A 17218-nucleotide genomic window follows, 5' to 3' on the forward strand; every position below is an offset into this window, starting at 1 on the left:
TTGGTAACAAAATCCATGGATAAGTGAGTCCATGGCCTTTCGGGCACTGCCAAGGGTATCAGCTCCCCTGCCAGCCGGCTATGAGAGCTTTTAGAACGAGCGCAGACCCCACAACCAGCAATGAATTTTTTTATGTACGAACCAAGGGTAGGCCACCAAAAGATCCTAGCCACCGCCAGACGTGTGGCTGAAATACCAGGGTGAGCACTCAGCTTGGATTCATGGAACTCCTGCAAGAGTTTCAGGCGAAGTTGCTCTGGGACAAACAACTTCCCCTCCTGCTTGGCCGCCGAGGCCTGCGACTGGGCCCCCTGAATCTCCCGTTCCAATTCAGATGAGACCTCTGCTATCACAACCCCAGGGTGAAGAATGGAGGACGGTGGCTCAGGGGGCGACACCGGCTGAAAACTGCATGATAAGGCGTCAGCCTTGACATTCTTAGACCCTGGACGAAATGTAATTGTAAACTGAAAACGGGAAAAAAAGTGACCAACGGGCTTGTCTGGGCGTTAGTCTTTTAGCAGACTCAATGTACGACAAATTTTTGTGATCTGTGATCACCGTAACAGGGTGACTGGCCCCCTCCAAAAAGTGCCTCCATTCTTCAAACGCCAATTTGACCGCAAGAAGCTCTCTATTGCCTACGTCGTAATTTCTTTCCGCAGCAGAGAACTTCTTGGAAAAGAAAGCACATGGCCTGAGGTTGGTTAGAGTGGCAGGCCCTTGGGACAACACCGCCCCCACCCCCACCTCAGAGGCATCCACTTCCACGACAAATGGTTTGGACGGATCTGGCTGCACTAACACAGGAGCAGACATAAAACATTTTTTCAGCGTCGCAAAGGCCGCTTTTGCGAGCGAGGACCAATTTCTCACATCCGCACCTTTGCATGTTAGATCCGTGAGAGGTTTGACCACTTGCGAAAACCCCCGGATAAATTTGCGGTAATAATTGGCGAACCCCAAGAAGCGCTGAAGACCCTTAAGATCTCGGGGTTGCACCCAATCCGCAATGGCCTGCACCTTCTTGGGGTCCATGCGAAAACCCTCACCGGATACAATTAACCCCAAAAAGGACAACTCTTGTACACAGAATACACATTTTTCCAATTTGGCATACAAATGATTTTCTCTCAGCCTTTGGAGCACAGTTCGTACATGTTCCAAATGAGAATACTTGTCGGGGGAATATATCAAAATATCATCTAAGTAGATAACGACAAAACGACCAATGAGATCCGAGAATACCACGTTAATGAAATTCTGAAATATGGCAGGGGCGTTGGTAAGACCAAACGGCATGACTAAATTTTCAAATAGTCCCTCGGTCGTGAGGAACGCGGTTTTCCATTCATCCCCCTCTCGGACCCTTATCAAATTATATGCCCCCCGAAGGTCCAGTTTAGAAAACCACTTTGCCCCTGATAGTTGGTTACATAAATCGGGAATCAACGGAAGGGGGTACGTATTCCGTACAGTAATTTGATTAAGCTCCCGGAAGTCGAGACAGGGACGTAACCCGCCATCTTTTTTCTTTACAAAAAAGAAACCTGCCGCCACAGGTGAGACTGAAGGACGTATGTGTCCTTTGCGCAGACTTTCAGTAATGTACTCCTTCATAGCCAAGCGCTCAGGACCGGACAAATTAAACAGACGGGCTTTGGGTAATTTAGCCCCCGGGACCAGCTCAATAGCGCAGTCAAAGGGTCTATGTGGCGGTAACGTCTCGGCCTCGCTTTCGGAGAATACATCTTCGAAGTCCTTCAGGCATTCCGGAATACCTTCCAGCTCGACAGATGATACAGACACAGATTTAACAGGTTCAACCAGCAGTGCGGCTTTATCATATAACTCAAAATCATTAAACCCCCATTGTACAATCTCCCCCGTTTTCCAGTTAATAACTGGGTTATGGTGTTGTAACCAGGGCATGCCCAACACCAACCCTGCAGGTAGATTGTCCAGCACAAAACAACTTATGTTTTCCACATGAGTAGCGCCCACTCTGAGCGAAAACACATCAGACATAAAGCGAATTCCCTCCTTAGTGAGGGGAGATGAGTCAATGGCCATCACCTTGATCGGAACCTTGAGCCTAACTGTCCCTATCTTGCAGTGTGTGACCAATTGGGAGTCAATAAGATTAATAGATGATCCGCAGTCCACAAAGGCTGTAGAGGAAAAAGAACTACCATCCACAAACAGTTCCACAGGCAGTACTACTTTAGAAAACGAGGAAAATGGTACCTGAGGGTCTGAGCAGCCTCCCCGTTGACTACCCAGACCTAGTCGTTTCCCGCCGACCGGGTTTGAAGACGGGCAATTCGGGCACTCCCTTTTCCAATGTCCCGTTTTACCGCAGTAAAAGCATAACTGCTTGTCCTTCTGGTGTTTCCTCTCCGTATCCTTCAGGGAGAGGGCGCCTACATCCATGGGCTCAGGGGCAGTCTCTTTTCCACTGGGGAATAATGGAGTATCCACCTGCATCACCCCTCTGGCCCGCAGCCTGCGGTCCATCCGGACGGCCTGGGTCATGGCGTCCTCGAGAGAGTTAGGTGGGGGATGTAACGCCAAGGCATCCTGCAGCCGCTCGGACAAGCCTCTGCGAAAGAGTCCTCGGAGTGCAGCGTTGCTCCAAGAGACCTCTGCCGCCCAGCGGCGGAACTCAGAACAAAACCACTCAGCTGTGTGTTTCCCCTGACGGACACTCATCACCATGTCCTCTGCCAATCGCACTCGGTCAGGTTCATCATAAATGTGCCCGAGGGCCTCAAAGAATGCGTTCACTGACATACGTTCAGGAGCAGAGGAAGACAGAGAGAAAGCCCATGCTTGCGGAGCCCCCCGAAGTAGGGAAATAATGACCCCCACCCTCTGGAACTCATCCCCGGAGGAGCGGGGCCTTAGAGAAAAAAAAAGCTTGCATCCTTCTCTGAAAGACCTGAACTCCTTTTTATCCCCTGAGAAAAGGTCTGGTAATTTGACCGGAGATTCGGGGGACGCTAATGACACATCCCTACCCCCAGAACCAGAAGCCCCTGCATCGACAGCCCCCTGCACAGTAACCACCAACTGTTGCTGGGTATGGGCCATCGTGCGTTGTTCCACATTGAGCTTATGGAACATTTGGGTCAGGTGCTTGACCTGATCAGCCAAGGCTTGTATGGGATCCATGAGGATAACACACACCTTTTTTTTTTTTTCTTCAGAAAAAAAAACAAAAAAACAAAAAAAACCTGAAAGGGTCAGTTATAATGTCAGAGACACCGCACTACACTTGCTCATAGAGCCAGTGTGCGTGTCCTGAGTACAGAAGCAGTGCTAAACGAGGTACAGGAGGAATAAACAGACGGGAGGTCAGACAAAGCCAAAGGTCATACACAGGATCACAGTACAGTACCAGGGATGAGACAGAGCGGATAATCAGGGCCAAGCAGAGATCAAAACCAAACAGACATAGGAGGTACCAGGCAGAATCCAAAGCGATATCCAGAGAACAGACCGAGTCATACACAGAGAATCAAGTAACCAGAACACAGCACAAACACACTCAGGGGTCACCACACAAGTGCCAAGGGCAAGAGTATAACTGACAGGGATGGGAGCATCCTGAGGCTATAAGAAGCCTCCCCCAGAACCAGGGAGAGGCCACAATCATAGCCCCAGGTGTGCAGGTAAGCCTGCATCGGGATCACAACCTTTAACCCCAGAAATGCCAGTCATCAGCACTGGTTCCAAACATTAACCCCACGTGTGCGAGTCAAACCCGCACTGAGATCATGACATTGGGCAGATGTATCCCTTCTTCCGGTCACTTCTACATCAGACCTGTCCACTTTAGGAGGCGTCACCGTCTCAATATCTGCTAGCCCAACATTAGAAACGTCTCCATCATCCTGCCATACATCATCAAACAAAACAAAGTCCTGGCCCCTCTCAAAGGCATACACTAAGTCTGGAGGTATACCTCCATGTTGGCACTCAATGCTGTTGGACCCCTCAAACATTACTCTGTCTACTGCATAGTTCACAGTGACCCCATGCTTACAGCGAACCTGCTCCTTTTTCTTGGTCAGGCAGAAAATGAGAGGAGTTCCTGTCAGAGTCACCTGACTCTTTAAGTCCAACCATCCAGAGACTCCTTCCCGGTGCAACATCACGGTACACATCTGTGGCCCGTCGTTATCCGGAAAGAATGTCCCACATTCTGAAAAAGTCATACACTCACACTGCCGTTCCCCAGACATGTCCACTGAGGTAACCAGTGCTGCCCCTTCTGGAAAAACGGCCCTTTTCTGGACCACCCCGATTTGGGTCACCGCCCACTTTCGGGATTTCCCCATGTCCTTTCTACAGGTCTCCTGAGACCACAGTTCACACAAAACAGTTTGTCTCTTGGGCCTGTACTGGCCCTTTAAGTACGATACCACACAAGTTCTTGCTGGCACCCACACAGCTCCTGCTGTCACCGATCTCCGACACCTCCGGCTGCCGCACACGCACAGCTGCTGGTGTTACCTTCGCAACCCTGCCGAATTACAGCAAGTCACTTGTCACCTTTGTAACCCCACCGAGTTACAGCAAGCCGCTTGTCACCTTCGTAACCCCGCCGAGTTACAGCAAGCCGCTTGTCACCTTCTTGACCCCACTGAGCCACCGCAAGCTGACTTGAGAGGGAAAAGAAAAAAACCACACAAAACTCACGTGTCCTGTCTGTGTGCTATTCAGGATGTCCAACACACAGGGTGCACCGGGTGCTATTCAGGGAGCCAACCCTCCTCCCAGGGTTTCCCAACACCGGCCTCACCAGGTCCAGGGGCTCAGCGGGTGCTGTTCAGTACATCCGTCTCCGCCTGAGACTGTCCAACACTCACGCCTCACCAGGTCCAAGGTCACAGCACGTGCTCCAGGGATCCAATTCTTCTCCCAGAACCTCCCAACACTGACCCTGGAGGACCTTGCACACTGAACCCTCCAGGTACACAGTCTTTCTCACTGTCCCTGGTCAGTACAACACAGATTCCTGTCTGTTGCCTGCTGATATCGGCCCCACAGGTTCACGGACGCCTCTTCTCCTCAGAGGTATCCACAATTTATCCAGAGTCTCTTTTCTCTGACCCCGGTCAGCATACCACATGGTTTTCACGACCGTCACCTGCCGGCCACGCAGGTTCTCGGACCCCTCTACCGCAGAGGTGTCCTATCAATCTCTTCCACTGACCCCAGTCAGCATATCACACGGTTTTCAAGACCGTCCACCCTCCTGGCTCAGCGTTGCCAGCACTGCAACATGTGCTTTTGGAATATGTTGCCCTTAGCAACCGAGTTTTGCAGACCTCGTCCGTTGCCCCTAGCAACAAGGCTACAACAATGCCCTTTGCATTCTCACCAATTGTAAGGTAGCGCTTGTTATTCAGGTAGGGGATACTCGCTAGGCAGCCGATAAATCAGGTCCGGCACAGGTTTCTCAACATAACTCAGTCCATTCGGTTTATTATGCAGCATAAATAATAATCTTTATTTATATAGCGCCAACATATTCTGCAGCCCTTTACAGTTTAACAGTTTCAAAACACAAGTCATAAGTAGCAACGTTAACAATACAATAATTAAAGCAAAATAAGACGACCCTGCTCATGAGAGCTTACAATCTACAATGAGGTGGGGGAGATACAAAGTACAGGTGTGTATTTACAATGGTGTATTTACAATAATGGTCCAGCCATCTTGAGGGAGTGAGGGATGGATGGAGATAGTGAATGGGCTACTCATGCACACTTACACATAGAATGATTTTGATTAGTGAACGTGATAGGCCGCTCTGAACAAATGTGTTTTGAGGCAGCGCCTAAAACTATGCAAATTGTGGATAGTCCTAATTTCTTGGGGTAGAGCATTCCAGAGGATTGGTGCAGCTCAGGAGAAGTCTTGGAGTTGGGAGTGGGAGGTACGGATTAGTGCAGAGGTTAGTCGAAAGTTGTTTGCAGAGGGCAGCGGTCGGTTAGGCCGATAGACAGAAATGAGGGAGGGGATGTAGGGGGGTGTTGCACTGTGGAGAGCTTTGTGGGTGAGAACAAGTACTTTGAATTGGATCCTATAATGAATTGGCAGCCAATGTAAGGACTGGCAAAGAGCAGACGCGTCCGAGTACCGATTAGCCAGATAGATGACCCTGGCTGCTGCATTAAGTATAGACTGTAGAGAGTATAGTCAAGTAATGGGGAGGTCAATTAATAGAGCGTTGCAGTAATCCAGGCAGGAGTGGATCAGTGCTACTGTGAGGATTTTTGTTGTTTCCATGGTGAGAAAAGGGCGGATCCTAGAGATGTTCTTTAGGTGTAAGCGGCAAGAGCGGGCAAGAGATTGTATATGGGATGTGAAGGAGAGATTGGTGTCAAACATAACACCCAGACAGCGCGCCTGCTGCCGGGGTATTATTATAGTGCCACTCACGGAGAGGGAAATGTCAGATTTAGGGAGGTTAGTAGACGGCGGGAGCAGAAGAAGTTCAGTTTTGGAGAGGTTGAGTTTCAGATAGAGAGCAGACATGATGTTGGAGACTGCGGACAGACAGTTACTGGCGTTCTGTAGTACAGTGTGGCTAATTTCGGGGAATGACGTATATAGTTGTGTGTCATCAGCATAAAGATGGTACTGAAAGTCAAATCTGCTGATAGTCTGTCCAATTGGGGCCATGTAGAGAGAGAAGAGAAGGGGGCCAAGGACTGAGCCCTGAGGTACCCCGACAGCGAGAGGAAGAGGAGATGACGTGGAGCCAGAGAACAAAGCACTGAAGGAGCGGTCAGAAAGATAGGAAGAGAACCAGGAGAGAGCAGTGTCCTTAATGCCTAGTGACTGGAGCCTAGAGAGTAGGAGATGGTGGTCAACAGTGTCAAAAACTACAAATAGGTCAAGAAGAATGAGCAGAGAGTGGTCACCATTACGTTTTGCTGTCAGAAGGTCATTGGTCACTTTGATGAGTGCAGTTTCAGTCGAATGTAGGGGGCGGAAGCCAGACTGTGAAGGGTCTAGAAGGGAGTGAGTGGAGAGGTAACGGGTAAGGCGGAAGTAAGCTAGGCGCTCCAAAAGTTTAGAGACGAAGGGGAGATTGGAGACTGGTCTGTAGTTTGTGCAGGATGGGTCGAGAGTGGGTTTCTTTAGTAATGGAGTAACGATGGCATGTTTGAAGGAGAATGGGAAAATGCCCGAGGAGAGGGAGAGATTAAAGATTGCAGTTAGGTGAGTTGTGACGACTGGAGAGACTGGAGGAGATGTGAGGGAATGGGGTCTGTAGTGCATGTGGTCGGACGAGAGGAAGAGAGGAGTCTGGAGACTTCTTCTTCTGTGATGGGATCAAATGTGGAAAGTGAGCCAGGGGAGATTCAGGAAGGAATGGGAGTCACAGCACTTGGTGGTTGGGAGCAGATTTCCTGACGGATATTATCAATTTTTTCTGTAAAGTGGGAGGCCAGGTCATCAGCACAAATGTCTGTGATAGGGGCTTGTGCTTTTGGCCTGAGGAGGGAGTGGAAGGTGTCAAAGAGTTTCTTGGGGTTGTTGGCTAGTGACGGAGATCAGGGTGGTGAAGTAGGTCTGTTTGGCGAGGTGAAGGGCAGCGTTATAGTTTCTTAACATGAATTTGAAGTGGATGAAGTCTTCTGGTGTGTGGGTTTTTCTCCATAGGCGTTCAGCACTGCTAGAGCATCGCTGGAGAAGTTGAGTTTGCGGTGTGAGCCAGGGCTGTTTTATTCTGTGCTTGGAGGTTCTGAGGGTGAGGGGAGCTACTAGGTCAAGGGTGCTTCTAAGAGTGTCGTTGTAGTGATGAACAGTCAGATCAGGACAGGAAAAAGAGGAGATTGGGGACAGTGATGAGTGTAGGGAGTCTGAAAGTGTCTGAGGGTTAATAGCTTGTAGATTTCTGATTGTGTGGTAGGTAGGAGTGAGCTGGGATGGGCGAGGATTTGTGAGCATGAAGGAGAGTATGTTGTGGTCAGAGAGTGGAAGCGGTGAGTTATTTAGGTGGGAGATTGTACAGAGCCGGACAAAGACCAGATCAAGGGTGTTACCATCCTTGTGTGTCTCAGAGGCTGAGAGCTGCGAGAGGCCTAGAGGTGGTTAGTGATAGAAGCTGGGATGCAAATATGGAAGTAGGGCTGTTAATGGGGATGTTGAAGTCTCCCAGGATAAGAGTTGGTAGTTCTGAGGACATGAAGTGTGGCAGCCAGGCAGAAAAGTGGTCAAGGAAGTGGGTGGGTGAGCCTGGGGGCCGGTATATGACCGCTACTCTGAGGGAGAGGGGATGGAAGAGCCTGATGGTGTTGACCTCAAAAGAAGGGAATGAGAGTGATGGAACTGGGGAGATGACCTGGAAAGTGCATTGTGGGGACAGGAGTATGCCGACTCCACCACCATGTCTGTTTGTGGGTCTCGGGGAATGAGAGAATTATAAGCCACCATAGGAAATGGCAGCAGGAGAGACAGTGTCAGAATCCTGAATCCAGGTTTCAGTGAGGGCCAACAGATTAAGAGAGTTGTTCAGAAAGTAGTTGTGCAGGAAAGGAAGCTTGTTACAAACAGACCGTGGATTCCAAAGTGCACAATTAAAAGCTGAAGATGAGGGAGTGCAAGTAATCTTAATAAGATTATTATGGTTTTGATATGAGGTAGGGTGGGGGTTGAGATTGGGGGATGGTGGACCAGGATTGGGGAAGATGTCCCCTGCAATCAGTAGGAGTTGGAAGATAGAGCAGATAGTTGTTGGAATTGCAAGTAGTTTTTTTTCTGCGATGTGTTTGGGCAAGATGGGCTGAGGTTTCTCAGGAAGGTGAGAAGTGCATGGGAGCTATACATGGGAGAGGGAAGTATAGAGGGACTGATGTGTATGAGTCTTGATGGGGGGGGATGGGGTGGTGAATGTGGATGGCAAAGGAGCAAAGGAGAATAGAAATAAAGCACATGGGTAAAAGGGAATGCAAAGTGTGGGTTTCCTGATTCCTGCCCTGATTAACTGTCATGGATAACTGTCGTTTGCTTGATGCTTAACTTCTGTGATGCTTTGCTTAAGGGATACCTGCGTGCACCCCACACTGCGTGCTTCCCCTTAGGAACTACTACATATATAGGCCACACTACAGGGTCAGGAGAGAGGGATTGTGGGAGCTGGTTTGGGATAATTTGGCAGCTGGGGCCAGCACACCAGGGGATGGTTACATGATCAAAGGCACGAGACCAGGCTGCATCAATTTGCTATAGCACCTTCCACCTGATAAGATCTAGAGAGGCCCCAGTCATGGATATAAAGCAGTAAGTATTAAATACAGTGTAAAAAATGAATTATATCAAAGCTTTTGCAGACACAATAAAATATTTAGCAAAATGGTAAAGCAGCAGAAGACAGACAGCAAGCTTAAGTATGGAGTTGTACCATTTGGATATATTGCAGCAGAAATGACAGCCAGCAGAGGTGGGGAGTTTTACCATTCAGGCTGCTTGCTAACAGTGAATGGAGTGAATACATGCAGGGTGAATCAGTTCAGAAGTTGAGTGATTTGATTACCATTTGGATATATAAACCATCAACAGCAACAGAAAGTTCATATCAGATCAGCATAACGTCCATGACAGAGCTCCGCTCTGTTATCCCTGTGGTCACACAGGCTTTGCTATGTCCGGTACACAGGCTATCTAGCCTCACAGTTATATCCCCTGTTTGGGTTACCTTCTCATAGCTGCTTCTCAGTGCAGACGTTCATTCCCTCCAAGGAACTATCAGACACACGTCTCCACATGCACTCAGGAAGACAGACACATCTTCCTCAGTCGGCCTCACATCAGCCAGACAAGACCTTCCATACGGACCAACCGGGTCCAAGCGTTCACTCATGTGACCTACCCTGGCCACCTTATATGGTCCGTAGCCACGCCCACCAGATCACATGGCTTTGACCTCATCATAGGTCCTTCAACCACTCATACATATACTTTACTATGGCGCTTTAAACACCCGCCCCTAGGTGGGTTTGTAGGTGATTGATCCCACCCGTCTCATCAATCACCTGAAGGCTTCTCCCTAACACATTGGAACAAAAGATCAACTCTGCTGATCAGCACATAATCAAGCCTTCATCCCATGACCACCCACCTTGGGATACATAACGGTAATTTAGGACCCTGCTCCTGTTACCACTCTGGACATGGCCATCCAACCATCCTGGGACACCCACACAGCGCCCCCTAGCGGACACAGTGGTCACTACACCACAGTTGGTATACATGCAAAATGTAAAAGCTCATTCATACTGTGGCCATTTAACCTATAAAACTCAAGAAAAAACAACAAAATGAGCATATCCCCTACAGCAAGTAAATATGAAAATAGTAAAAGTACATGTAAATAACTTAGGGTACTGAGTCAATGCTATTTTGATCAAACAAGCAGAAAAGCCATATACTTTTATGGATTGCTCTTATGCTTTTTTGATCAAAATAGCATTGACTAAATACCCTGTTTTTTACATGCACTATTACTATTTTCATATGTTCTTGCTGTATGAGATATGCTCATTTTGTTTTGTTTTTCTTTTCTTAGGTTTTGTCTGTTTTATTTCATGTTCCAGTTTTGGGTTCTGTGCCTTCTTGACTCTTTATTCTCCTCTAATATGGCACTCCAAATGCAGATCACATTTCCCATTATTGCCTCTAAGCTTTGCCAAGCACCCAGAGTCATAACACTACTGTATGGTGCTCATAGGACTTGAGTCCTATGTAATGGCATCAGTGATACATCAGGAACCGAGACCTACTATTTTAAGAGAGCATGTACTGGACTGGTAGTCAGATTCACAATTGCATGACACAGCTGCCTATCATAATGGGCTCAAACTGTATGGATGGAAATGACTCGTGATAAGAAAGTACTGTATGTGCAAAAATAATTTGCTAGGCTGCTACTATAGGTGTGTCAATGACAGTTTTGATTTGTAGTAATAGTCATGTATTTAAATGGCTTGAATAAGGCTGAGTGACTTATTGGCATTGACTTTCCTCTTCAGCACCTAAAACTCTGCCATTTACTGAAGTATTGCAATTTCTTCTGTTGCCTTGTTTTAACACTACTTTTCATTATAGTCCTGTCAGGTTTCGATTTTACCAGAAGTATTCAGATATGCAGTGGGGAATTGATAATTTATACATTGGACCTGGCTGCTTGGACAACTGTAATGGTCATGGGGATTGCTTGAAGGAGCAATGCATTTGTGATCCAGGATACTCTGGGCCAAACTGTTATCTGTCCCATCCCATAAAGGTGAGCGCCATACATTTATTAGTGGAGACATACTAGTAAAAAGGTCACCAAAAATCTTGTGCAAAGTGTAAAAAAAATAAAGTACATGACATGCCAAGTTTTTTGTTTATTTTAGACATTTTTTAAATAACATTTAAGGTGTTTGATTAGAAGAATTTGTAAATGCACAAGATTTATTAAAAAAGTGAACTGTGCAATTCAGGGCAAAATATTGGTGTGGCCAATGGTCCGTAAAAGATGAAGAAAACGAGTACTAACGTACAAATTAGTGGATGATCATGGAGGCAGCTTAGCTTCTGATCTCTTATCAACATTTAGAGACATGCTTCAAGGCACCCATATCAGAAACTGTAGATAATTGATTGACTTCTTTAGAGCAATGCTCTGTCACCTCTGCAGGGGATCCTGTGTTATCTGACTCCTGTTTTTATTAGGGGATAGCTACTGACACTGATCTTTATGAAACTGGGGATGTCGGACTATTGTGAGGAAGAGTGGTCTGTGTGAAAACTTCAATATCTGGGAAATATTTAAAACTATAGATAACATGGGATATTAGGAAATAATGAATGACAATTGTTTGACAATTCCATTTATGGTAATTCGCTTATTGCCATAGGTTAAATAATTCTTTGCCTCATATTTGTTAATCTGTCCTTTGTAAAATGAATGCCCTGCTTTACAGACATTTCTGAAGGAGCGCTTTGACAGTGATGAACTCAAACCTGATTCTTGGCTGTCTATGGAGGGAGGAAAAACATGCACTGATTGTGGAATCCTAGCTGAGGACACCGCCCTTTATTTTTGGTCATCTGCCATTCGGCAAACAGTCACCCAGGATCTAGATTTAAGGGGAGCAAAGTAAGACTCAGTAAAATTGAATGCTATTATGTACTGACTCCAAATAATCCTATACCCATAATGACAATTTTATCATTCGCAGAAGATGATAAATACATTCACATATAATTATATCACTGACTGATACATTAAATAAATATTATTCTTCTAGGTTTGTTCAATATTGGGCAAGAATTGGCAGTGAAAATATAACATCTTGCCATAAACCAACATGTAGGAAAGAAGGCGTTCTGTTAGATTATTCAACTGATGGAGGTAGGTTTTTACTGACTAAATGAAAGTATGTTGGCATCTAATAATATTCAATAAGTTAGCAGAATTTAATTAATTCTTATGTACGATTTTTTGGGGGGGCCAATTTCCAGATAAAATATTTCTGATCTCTGGTTGCAGTAACAAAGTACATTTTTTAAAAAGTCACAAGTCCATCCAGCTCAGAAAAAATCTGGAGGTCAAAATATTTCCTGACTGCAAATATGAAATTTAAAACAAAACCCTTTGAATTAATTTTGCAACTCAAAAAATATACAACATAAAACGATGCTGTGTATTTCAAATATGTGAAATATCTAGTAAATTAACCAGTACAGTAACATGACCTTCCTTTGAATGAGTTTCCATGCTCAGATGTAACTTCTCTTTTGAATACTGCATGGCAATGGAGAGGAACAGGAACATCGTGTCCTAAGACACTTATCACAGTTGAAGCAGCCTCTCATTTTTTTAAGCCTTAGTATTTTTTTAATAAGTTGAGCAGACAAACAAACGAAATCTCATATAGTGTCCTGAATGAGGTTATCTTTTATTACGTTAATCGAAAACAGCATTACTTATATATCCTAGTAATCCATGTATAGATGTATATGTATATGTAAATGTATTTCGCATTAAAACATTTTGGCTAAGGTGCATTTTAATTAAAAACAAAACAATTATAGGTATATTTTATCTCTTTGTAGGGATCTCTTGGACACTGCTTCATGAGCTGGATTACCAAAAATACCTGGCAGTTCGCTATGATTATATACTTATTCCAGATCATGCCCAAACCAACACAACTCGCTTGCGATGGTGGCAGCCCTTTACGATCAGCAATGGATATGTGGTCCCAAGTCCGGATCGATCTCAATGGGCCCTTGATAACATATTAATTGGAGGAGCTGAAATCAACCCGAGTCAGCTTGTTGACACATTTGATGATGGTGTGTTTATAACTATGTTCAAGGGGTTGTTCAGCCTTAGGGCACAAGTCTACTCTATGTGACTGCTGACTTGTGAATCCTCGTAGTGCATGCTATGAGAATTCTCCTGTGCCCGCACCATGAGCGTGTGGTATGCAATTTGCATACTTCCGACCACATTTCAACTAGATGTGTCCAGGCTTCCTTAATACACTTGTATTGAGTGAGGCCGCTCACGTCTAGTTGGCACATGACTGCATGTATGCAAATCACATACTTGCTGACATGCGCCCGCCTACTCCTGTCTCCAGCAACGGAGAATCCTGCATGGTGTTAGTATTCACAAGTCTGCAGTCACATAAAGTGACTGAATACTTGTACCCAACGGCTGGACAAACCCTTTAAAAATTACTGGAAGTAGAAAATTCTATCCACGTTTAGCACTCAATTCATAGTTAGTCCACGAAGATCAGTAATACCCAGACCACCTAAGATGGAAATTTATTGTATCTCAATAAAAGGTTGGATTTTAATGGCGTGCTGGACTTTTCAAAGAAACAAAAAATTCTACTGCTTTTTTTATACCATTAGTCACCATTCTTCACTTTTTGAGTGTATTGCTAATATTTATTATTGTACATGGAAAATAGTACAGATTTTATCTGATGTTATAAACTGTGATTGTTTTATTAGTATATTTTCAGGTTAGTGTAAAACTACCTGTGATATTTAAAAATCATTAATACTTGTTCTCCTACTAGAAGGTACGTCCCATGATGAACATTGGAGTTTCTACCCCAATGCTGTAAGAACAGCTGGTTTTTGTGGCAACCCATCATTTCATCTGTATTGGCCAAACAAAAAGAAGGACAAAACACACAATATATTGTCCTCCAGGGAACTCATTATACAACCTGGCTACATGATGCAGTTCAAGGTAAGATTTCTATTCCTCCATATGTATATGTACCCATCTTTTTAATCTTCGTTAAGGGCCAACATTCTGTCCCGATTAGTTTTATTGTTTTACTCTATGGCTAGAGTATGTATATAATCTGGAACTCTTTATCAGAAGAATTGATACAGTCATATGTAAAAGTTTGGGCACCCCTATTAATGTTAACCTTTTTTCTTTATAACAATTTTGGTTTTGGCAACAGCTATTTCAGTTTCATATATCTAATAACTGATGGACTCAGTTATATTTCTGGATTCAAATGAGGTTTATTGTACTAACAGAAAATGTGCAATCTGCATTTAAACAAAATTTGACCGGTGCAAAAGTATGGGCACCCTTATCATTTTCTTGATTTGAACACTCCTAACTACTTTTTACTGACTTCCTGAAGCACTAAATTGGTTTTGTAACCTCATTGAGCTTTGAACTTCATAGCCAGGTGTATCAAATCATGAGAAAAGGTATTTAAAGTGGCCACTTGCAAGTAGTTCTCCTATTTGATTCTCCTATGAAGAGTGGCATCATGGGCTCCTCAAAACAACTCTCAAATGATCTGAAAACAAAGATTATTCAACATAGCTTTTCAGGGGAAGGATACAAAAAGTTGTCTCAGAGATTTAACCTGTCAGTTTCCACTGTGAGGAACATAGTAAGGAAATGGAAGAACACAGGTACAGTTCTTGTTAAGCCCAGAAGTGGCAGGCCAAGAAAAATATCAGAAAGGCAGAGAAGAAGAATGCTGAGAACAGTCAAGGACAATCCACAGACCACCTCCAAAGACCTGCAGCATCATCTTGCTGCAGATGATGTCACTGTGCATCGGTCAACAATACAGCGCATGCATAATGCCTTTTTGTATGACCAAACAACTCAATCTTTGTTTCATCAGTCCACAGGACCTTCTTCCAAAATGTTACTGGCTTGTCCAAATGTGCTTTTGCATACCTCAGGTGACTCTGTTTGTGGCGTGCTTGCAGAAACGGCTTCTTTCGCATCACTCTCCCATACAGCTTCTCCTTGTGTAAAGTGCGCTGTATTGTTGACCGATGCACCATCCTGCAGCACCGATACACCATCTGCAGCAAGATGATGCTGCAGGTCTTTGGAGGTGGTCTGTGGATTGTCCTTGACTGTTCTCAGCATTCTTCTTCTCTGCCTTTCTGATATTTTTCTTGGCCTGCCACTTCTGGGCTTAACAGGAACTGTACCTGTGTTCTTCCATTTCCTTACTATGTTCCTCACAGTGGAAACTGACAGGTTAAATCTCTGAGACAACTTTTTGTATCCTTCCCCTGAAAAGCTATGTTGAATAATCTTTGTTTTCAGATCATTTGAGAGTTGTTTTGAGGAGCCCATGATGCCACTCTTCATAGGAGAATCAAATAGGAGAACTACTTGCAAGTGGCCACTTTAAATACCTTTTCTCATGATTTGATACACCTGGCTATGAAGTTCAAAGCTCAATGAGGTTACAAAACCAATTTAGTGCTTCAGGAAGTCAGTAAAAAGTAGTTAGGAGTGTTCAAATCAAGAAAATGATAAGGGTGCCCATACTTTTGCACCGGTCAAATTTTGTTTAAATGCAGATTGCACATTTTCTGTTAGTACAATAAACCTCATTTGAATCCAGAAATATAACTGAGTCCATCAGTTATTAGATATATGAAACTGAAATACCTGTTGCAAAAACCAAAATTGCTATAAAGAAAAAAGGTTAACATTAATAGGGGTGCCCAAACTTTTACATATGACTGTATATGTACAATATATTATGGTAATCAGTACAGTACGATGTTAAAGAAAATGGGGTTTAAAAATGAACATTCACCTTAGAAAGCCATATTAGTTACAGTCTAGAATTCTCTTTGAAGTAGCAGAAGCTTAGAAGACGAGTTCATATGAAATACTGTATTCCCCTAAAGGGAAACTTAAAGTACAGTGTCAAATATAATAATAGAGGGTCACTATTATATACATTTTGAAGGAACAATTTGAAGGAATAGTGACTGAAGTAATCAAAGGAGGACACAATCGTTATAGTTTATAAATGCACAGTTTTCCAGTTTATATTTCTATAAAGTATAATTTCATATAAAATCATTTTACTGTTCTATCATATTGAAACACTTTGATTTTCATAAACACTTGACATGAACTGTGAATGTGGATGTGCAAAAGGATTAATGCCCACAAAGCTACTGGTCACTTTTTGATCTTAGCATAGTCATATTAAAGCATATTTAACCCCTTAACGACCGCCGATACGCCTTTTAACGGCGGTAATTAAGGGTACTAAAACCACAGCGCAGTTAATTCACGGCGCTGTGATTTAAGTGAATAGCGCCCCCCAGTGTCGGATTTTCTCCGGGGTCTCGGCTGCCAGGGGTAGCCGAGACACCAGAGAACATGAATCGGTCGGTTTTTACCGACCCCCGCTTTTGCGATCGCCGTTATTAACCCTATAACGGCGATCGCAAAAAAAAAAAGCCGCAATTTTACATTTAATTTCTCTCTCCTCTGATGTGATCGCACATCAGAGGAGAGAGAAATAGGGTCCCCGATCCCCCCCCGGTACCTCTCCGTGGCCCTCCGTCCCCTCCCAGTGGTCCCACGTCCCGCCGGCATCCTCCGATGGGCGCCGCCATCTTGAAAATGGCGGGCGCATGCGCAGTGCGCCCGCCGGGAATCTGCCGGCTCCGGCTGGCAGATTCCATTCATTATTTTGATCACTATGATAAACGATCATAGTGATCAAAATAAAAAAAATAGTACATAACCCCCCCGTTTATCACTCCCTTATATAGGCCAATATAATGAAATAAAGAAAATATTTTTTTTTTCAGTTTTCCATTAGGGTTAGGGCTAGGGTTAGGGTAGGGTTAGGGTAGGGTTAGGGTTAGGGTTAGGGTTGGG

The 17218-nt window shown here is 44.6% G+C and overlaps 1 protein-coding gene across 3 annotated transcripts in view; it reads left to right on the forward strand.

Annotated features, from left to right (window-relative positions):
• Window positions 1-17218, forward strand: part of RELN (reelin) — a 1162997-nt gene that overhangs the window by 1099109 nt on the left and 46670 nt on the right. For 2 of the 3 annotated variants that reach the window (XM_073573631.1, XM_073573629.1), the window contains exons 53-57: window positions 11128-11305; window positions 11991-12166; window positions 12318-12421; window positions 13126-13368; window positions 14109-14284. In XM_073573631.1, coding sequence (XP_073429732.1) covers window positions 11128-11305; window positions 11991-12166; window positions 12318-12421; window positions 13126-13368; window positions 14109-14284 — 877 coding nt within the window. The remainder of the gene's footprint in view (window positions 1-11127; window positions 11306-11990; window positions 12167-12317; window positions 12422-13125; window positions 13369-14108; window positions 14285-17218) is intronic. The other variant, XM_073573630.1, reaches the window with a different exon arrangement.

The sequence above is a fragment of the Dendrobates tinctorius genome, unplaced genomic scaffold (genome assembly GCF_039654945.1).
Source record: "Dendrobates tinctorius isolate UK_male_01 unplaced genomic scaffold, ASM3965494v1 ptg000035l, whole genome shotgun sequence".
Lineage (NCBI taxonomy): Eukaryota > Metazoa > Chordata > Amphibia > Anura > Dendrobatidae > Dendrobates > Dendrobates tinctorius.